The following is a 7,825-nucleotide window of genomic DNA, read 5'->3' on the forward strand; positions in this document are numbered from 1 at the left end:
TTCCTTACAAATACTAATGTAAAATAGCCCCACATTATAGGTGACAATTCAGATTTTCAGAACTAGATCCTTTCTCACTAATTATCACCCACAAGTAGATATGAATCCCGCGTATCTAAGAAATACCACTCAGCATAGTGCCAGTAATAATATGTCCTTACCTGCCACGTTATAGGTGATCTTACTCACTGGCACCTCAGAGTCCAGGATGGTGGTACACGTGTACCGTCCGGAGTCCCCCATCTGTACGCCCTTGATCACAAGATAGGGCTCCCGGGTGATTTTGGGATTGTGTTCACGAGGCTATAGAAAAAATATGGAGAATTATTAGAGCCTCAGATATCACAACTATTTATAAAATAATATTTGTAATTTATCATAGTCATATCATTAAGACAAAAATTTAGAAAATTGCTGACATGACAGAAAGTCTGATTTTAGACCATATTGAGCAGCCTGGTGATGATATTGGGTGAAAGGACTTTCTGCTAAGTGGTTTTGGGTAATGAAGGAATACGTTTGGGAAGCGCTGCCTTAAAGGGAACCTATCACATTGAACATGTCTGAGCTACAGGCAGCATGTTATAGAGCAGGATGAGCTGAGAAGATTGATATATAGTTTTGTGAGAAAAGATTCAGTAAAACTTTTGTTTTATTCATTTAATTTGCTAATTTTGGGCTTTGAAGTCCAGTGATTGACAGCTATCTGTGTAAACACAGGGAAGGCTGTCAATCACTGATAGGACCGCCTCCTGGACTTCAAAGTCCAGAATGAGCAAGAATTTAAATGTATAAAGCACAAGTTTTACTGCCTGCAGCTCAAATACCATGTTCATCGTGATAGATCCCCTTAAATTGAGAGGTATAACCTAAACTGAACAATCTCCCAATTTTACCCTGCATTGTACTTACCAGGGTGAACACGTTGTTATAGGTGTCCTCCAGCCTTGCGTACCATTCAAAAGTACAGTCCAGAATTAGTTCTTCATATTCTGGGATTTTTATATTTATCTCTAGAAAAAAACAGGAAAACAATATTTTTTTTTATAGAAGTAATTGTGTAGATATTCTGTCCTACATTTAGGGGTTGTCTCAATAACACGTCTCCTTCTATAAGACCTAATAGGAAATACGGCCATCATAGAGGAGACTGATAGTAACTGGTTATATTCTGCTATCTCCTCACCTCCACAGTTTACAGTCTCTGCCAGGTGAGACTTGTGATCTTTACATGGAGAGCAGGACCGTCCAGTTTTCAGATCTGAGAAAAGAAGAAAGAAATGAAATGTGAGCCGAGCATTAAAGACACTTATAATATTAGAATAAATATGATAATCATGTGCTGGTATCTATCACCCCTCTGTCACCTGCACATGGACAGGATACTGTACAGGCTGCCTCAAATCACCCTTCTAGCCTGCTTATGGACTGAATCATATTAATGTAAATGTCCTCTTGCTTCAGGAAGTCTGATTTTCTGCAATAAACTACACACTAGTGGAAGTGACTGGAATATTTAGCATACGGTGAGGATTTGGGGTCCTATATATTTACTAATGTACTATATGAATGTAGATGTAAGAATAGAAACTTCTACTTTACCAAAACATCTGTTGGAGGTGCACAGGCAGCTGCATCTCTCCAAGTAGTCTGTGAAAAGAGGAGACATCATATAATAGTCAGCGAGTGCTGTGTAAAGTGCCTATGTAGTGCTGCTCACCTCTGTATAATAGGCACAGTACCCACAGTTTACACATAGTTTACACACACTAGTGGGAAAGGTCCATTGGCATGCATTATATAGTGTAATTCTAGTTCCTCTGGCCTATGATAAAAATCTTATACTGTACCTTGATTTTTTGGAGGGCCCCCGGCGCAGACAACCTTCTCCTCGGCGCAGGTCTGACAGTTGATGTAGGTTTGCACCATTAATCCTGGGGAAATGCACTTGTGTTATAACCTTCCAATCTTATAGATAATAATAATAATGACAAGAAGCTGAATCTGGTATAAAATGTACTTACCACAGCTGTCTGCACCTGAGGAATGGAGAAGAAAGAAGACATTACTGACCGTTCTCATTGTCAGACTCAGAAACCTCTAATCTCTGGGTCTTCTTATTATTACATGATGTCAGTGCCTCTGTGTTCGTCACTTTGTTTTCTAGATTTCCATTGACAGAAATCTCTGAGCCGCCCCAGAACGGTCCGGGCCTCTATAGAACGCAGCAGCTCCTAGTGCAAACATCCCTGGCAGCCAATCAGATACCGGATTTCATATGTCCAGTACAGGGTAGGAGATAACAGCAGTGATCTGATTGGTGGCTGTGGGGATCTCTAGTTTGGGTCTACATTACTATTACTACATGAGGCCTGTGTGTAATGCATTTACCGTACTTTCCGGCGTATAAGACGACCCCCAACTTTTTCATTTAAAATATAGGGTTTGGGCTATACTCGCCGTATAAGACTACCCCTGAATGCCCAGCCCTCCCTGTCTTCAAGACGATCTTCTCCAGTCCAGGGAACTGGCTAGGATCTGTGGATGGCACTGTTATGGGAGGGGGATCTGTGGATGGCATTGTTATGGGGAGGGGGATCAGTGGATGACACTGCTATGGGGGGATCTATGGATTACACTATATAGCATCTTCTGCTATATGTGTCATTCACAGATCTACCCCATGACAGTGTCATCCACAGACCCCCCCTCCCTATAACAGTGTCATCCACAGATCCCCCTCCCCATAACAGTGTCAGCCACAGATCCCCCCCTAAACAGTGCCATCCACAGATCCCGCTCCCCATAACAGTGTCATCCACAGATCCCCCTCCCCATAACAGTGCCATCCACAGATCCCCCCTAAACAGTGCCATCCACAGATCCCGCTCCCCATAACAGTGACATCCACAGATTCCCCCCCATGACAGTGCCATCCACAGATCCCCTTCCCCATAACAGTGCCATCCACAGATCCCCCTCCCCAACGCTCAGAGGAGTATACATTTATAAACTGTAATCCGTAACTTTAACTTTAAAGAGGACCTTTCACTAGAATAAAAAATCTAAACTAAGATTACAGACATGGAGAGCGGCGCCCAGGGATCCCCCTGCACTTACTATTATCCCTGGGCGCCGCTCCGTTCGCCTGGAATAGGCTCCGGTATCTTCATATGTTAGGCTCCACCCAGTGGAACCTGCCGGCGCCTCCTTCTCCCATGCTGTAGCGCTGGCCAATCGCAGCGCTCAGCTCATAGCCTGAGAGGTTTTTTTTTCCTCTCAGGCTATGAGCTGAGCGCTGCGATTGGCCAGCGCTATAGCCTGGGAGAAGGAGACGCCGGCAGGTTCCACTGGGTGGAGCCTAACATATGAAGATAACGGAGCCTATACCGGGAGAACGGAGCGGCGCCCAGGGATAATAGTAAGTGCAGGGGGATTTTTTATTCTAGTGAAAGGTGCTCTTTAAATCAGCGCTCATCTCTTTACTAGGGTAACTTACTCTCAGCTCCGGTAACAGGCAGTGCGGGCGGCGCTCACTCACTGACATCACGCGCCTGCGCCGCCTAGTGGGAGGAGCAGGCACGTGATGTTGGTGAGTGAGCGCCGCCTGCACTGCCTGTTACCAGAGCTGAGAGTAAGTTACCCTAGTAAAGAGATGAGCGCTGATTTAAAGTTACGGATTACAGTTTATAAATGTATACTCCTGTGAGCGGCGGGGCCCTGTATATTCTAACCCCCAGGCAAGCGTCCCCGTCAGCATGGGAACTCCTGGGGGTTAGAATATTCCATCGGATCTGAGTATACCCGGCGTATAAGACGACCCCCGACTTTTAAAAATAATTTCTAGTGTTAGAAAGTCGTCTTATACGCCGGAAAATACGGTATATGTCATATTATAGCACGTGTTATATCTATACTATACTATAGAAGAACTCACCTTGTTTATTTGGACACCTCCCTAAAAGTGAGAAATGAAGAAAAGCAGAATTACTAATAGAGAACAATAGAGAACAGAAATCCCCTGTATATGAGGGCTCTATCTATAACCCTGCAATAATACAAAAGAAAACTGCACGCATAGCAATTCCCAGTATAGAACATTTTATTACAATCGCTCCCTCCTGTCACTAGGCTGTAGGGAAAGGAAAACAAGTTGAAAACATCCTCTCTGACAACCTACCAGACACGTAGAAGATAAGTACAATGGTAGACAGAAGAAGATTCCACTTACGTTGGTTTGAGTCCTGGACGATAACCTTGAGCTTTTCTTTGAGGCGCTGGAAATGGAGTCCAATGATGTGAAGAAGCTGGATCTCTAAGATATATAAAGAGGAGAAGAATGAGAGTCCGATCCCCTCATCTATCAGTCTGAGCCCCCAACACACTAATTCCTATTAATAAGAGAAGTAGAATTTCCACCTACGTATAAAATATTGTACTTACCCTTAAAATCTATATCCTGGATGACGTCCACAGATTTTTTATATTCAGACGCAATTTCGGATATAGCATATTTATCTGGAAGAAAAATAATGGTACAATAATTATCTATCTATCTATCTATCTATCTATCTATCTATCTATCTATCTATCTATCTATCTATCTATCTATCTATCAAGCTCAGTGTGTGTGTGTGTGTGTGTGTGTGTGTGTATGTCCGCTAAAGGAATCTGCACTATTAGCCAATAGAAGCTTGGTCACATGACCCTTATCAGCCAATAGAAGCTAGCAGGTCCTCCAGCCTCCACATACACAATTTTACTCCAGGTTTCCATAACAACCCAGCCATTTATCTTCACTGCTGTAGGAGAGCTTTAAAGGAAATCTGTCACAAGGATAATTGCTATTGAAGCAAAGCCATGGCCTAATAGCACTTAGCACCTTATTTCAAGATGTGCTTTTGTTCCAGCAATAGATGTTTTTATCCTCTGAAAATCCAGTTTATTTGGTATGCAAATGAGCTAGTAAGGTGCCCAGAGGGGCGTCACTCTTGCAGGAAGGAGCCCAGACACGCCCCCTGCCGCAATGTGTCCACCTTCAAAAGACTTAAAACCCCGCCCCAGGCCACACTAAGCCACGCCCTGATCTTGTTAGGCCACGCCACCCCCCCACTGAGCTGACAGGGATCGAAAAAATAAAGGTAAAAATCAACTTCTATCAGCTGCAGGGGAGGGAGGGTGACTTTCTCCCTGCAGCTCACACTCAGACAGTACAGTGCTGCTGTCTTAGAGTGATTGAAAAAATGAAGTTAAAAATCAACTTCTAGGTCCCGCTAAGCCACGCCCAGATCTGGTTAGGCCACCCCCCCACACACACTCCTGAGCCAATAGGGATTGAAAAAATGAAGGTAAAAATCAACTTCTGTCAGTTGCAGAGGTGTGAGGGAGGGTGACTTTCTCCCTGCAGCTCACACTCACACAGTACAGTGCTGCTGTCTTAGAGTGAGCTGTTCAAAAGGACACGCCCCGATCCAGTAAAGGCCACTGTTAAGGGGCCGGGCCCCTGTGGAGGTCAGTGTCAAGGGGGTGATATGCTGTGAAAGTCACTGTTAAAGGGGAAGGCTGCCGTAAAGGTCAAAGTTAAGGGGGTGGGCTGCTGTTGAGGTCCAATTTTAAGGGATGGAGCACTGTGGGGGGGTCAGTGTTAAGGGGTGGGGGGATGTGGAGGTCACTGTTTTGGGGGAGGGGTGCTGTAGATGTCACTGATATAGTGGATAGTGTTGATATCTTTTAACGACACACACAAACATGAAATGAAATAGATTAAATATACCCGAGCGAAGCCGGGTCCTTCAGCTAGTAGATTACATAAAATAGAAATAATAGTAATAATATAAGTACCCAGTATGCCGACTTCATCCTCAAGGTAGTTCAGGACTTTTTTCTCGGTGACTTTGGCAAACCGCTTGATGTTGACATAGGCTTCTATTGAGTCAATGTCATCGACTTGGCTTTTAATAAAGGTGTTGAATTCTTCCATAGCCATTTTCCCTCTGGAGTCGCATGGTATGCAACAGAGAGACTGTCCGATGAAGACAGATGTTACGAGCAGTAGAAGCCACATGGTCTGGATAGAACCAGACATCTTTAGTAAAATCGCTTCCTGTAGCAAATAATCACTAAGGACGCAAGAGAGCAGAACTATGTCCCACTGAGAAGACAACAGCACTGCACAGGTTACAGCATCAGGCGCCGGTTAAGAGACAATGTCTTTATGACATCATCAGAATATGCAAATAAGGCTCTGAAACAAGCAATTGGATTGGTTGAAAATGTGATTATGACATCATCGTAATATGCAAATTAGGCTCTGAACCACATAAGCTATTGGATTGGTGGAAAATGTAATTGTGGCATCATCACATTCATTATGCAAATTAGGCTCTTGAACATCAGATGTTAGAAGTAAAGTATGTTCACTTTAAAAAACTTTTTTTTTTTAAATATACCGTATTTTTAGCCCCATAAGACACTTTTTTTCTCCCCAAAAGTGGGGGGAAAATGTCCCTGCGTCTTATGGGGTGAATACTAATGAGTGCTTCCATTATGGAAGCGCTCATTAGTACCAAAGGACTGGGAAGTGGTGAAGGCTCAGTTCTCCCCGCTGTCACCGCCAGTTCTGTGAGAAGGTCTGGCAGACGTTCTTCTCTACCTCTTGCATGACGTTCTTTGTTTTGGTTTCACTTTGTCATCTCCTTTCCTTCTCCCAGGTGTCACCTATTTAGACTGGATGAGGTGTTCACTGCTGGAGGGTGCTGCTGCTGTTTCCTCACATAAGTCTTTTTCCTTTATTTGTGTTTCCTTGTTGGCTTGATTCTAGGTGACCCTGACTCCGTCCGTATTAAGTGCAGGGAGCCGGTGGTCGCAGGGTTTTCAGGTGTCACACAGTATTAGGTACGTGGGCATGCAATCGTCTACCATAGAGACCCTTGCATGGGCATAGCAGTCAGGGAGAGCTCTAGGGGTTTTATAGGGCTCACCCAAAAGCTCCTTAGTTTGGGATCAAGCCAGTCGGATGTTTATTTATAAGTTCCAGCTTTCTGCAACATCATCCGTGACACCTGCTTCCTGGTCCTTGGCTGTCAGCTGTGCTTTGGCTGCCCACAGCGTGAGGGCGTTCTGTGACCTCACGTAGTGCGTGTCAGTTCACAGCACAGCCAGCGGCAGAATGAGCAGGAGGAGCACTGGAGGTGAGGAATGAGAACGTTCAGAGCAGGAGAGGTAAGTGTTTTTTTATTTTATGTGCTCTGTTACATGGGGGCTGCATACAAGAGGCTGGGGGTTGATATGAGGCAATGGGGGTTGATGAGAGGCATGGGGGTTGATGAGAGACATGGGGGCTGATACTAGTGCCCCAGTATATATTGGCCCTCACATAGGATTGCAGTATATATATAAAGGCCACCACATAGTGCCCCATTATATTTAATGGACCCACCCCTGGAAGTGCCTACAGGTGCTTTTAAAAAAAAAAATCTCACCTCATCCACTTGCAAGCCAGGCAACAACATAGTGTATCCACTTTTAACGGCCATTAGACGGGTGCACTCATGTGCAGTCCGCCTGGCACTGAAAACGGCCAAAAATAGGACATGTAATATTTTTTGACGCCCGCTATGCACTGGCTGTTAATAAAAACAGCCATGTAAATAGGCATTTAGACTTTGGTTCTGTCACGTGAATAGAGCCTAACCCTTTTAGCATCAATGTAGAAAATAGCATAGTTGTTGTGGGCATCGACCAGGTTTTCCTGGCTCTTTCCATCTCTCTGTTACCCATGCAACATCACCTACTAGCACACAGTCATGTCACAAATAACACAATG

The 7,825-nt window shown here is 44.4% G+C and overlaps 1 protein-coding gene across 1 annotated transcript; it reads right to left on the minus strand.

Moving 5' to 3' along the window:
- Positions 1 to 819: 819 nt before the first annotated feature.
- On the minus strand, positions 820 to 7,571 carry LOC120991036. The gene is made up of 11 exons (XM_040419927.1): positions 7,482 to 7,571; positions 5,842 to 5,993; positions 4,444 to 4,518; positions 4,232 to 4,315; positions 3,938 to 3,958; positions 2,025 to 2,039; positions 1,851 to 1,934; positions 1,603 to 1,650; positions 1,187 to 1,261; positions 913 to 1,013; positions 820 to 849 (listed from the first exon to the last, which is right to left on the minus strand). The coding sequence occupies exons 1-11, from the start codon at positions 7,484 to 7,486 to the stop codon at positions 820 to 822; spliced, it is 690 nt and encodes a 229-aa protein (XP_040275861.1). The 5' UTR covers positions 7,487 to 7,571.
- Positions 7,572 to 7,825: the final 254 nt, after the last annotated feature.

This window comes from Bufo bufo, chromosome 2, assembly GCF_905171765.1.
Source record: "Bufo bufo chromosome 2, aBufBuf1.1, whole genome shotgun sequence".
Lineage (NCBI taxonomy): Eukaryota > Metazoa > Chordata > Amphibia > Anura > Bufonidae > Bufo > Bufo bufo.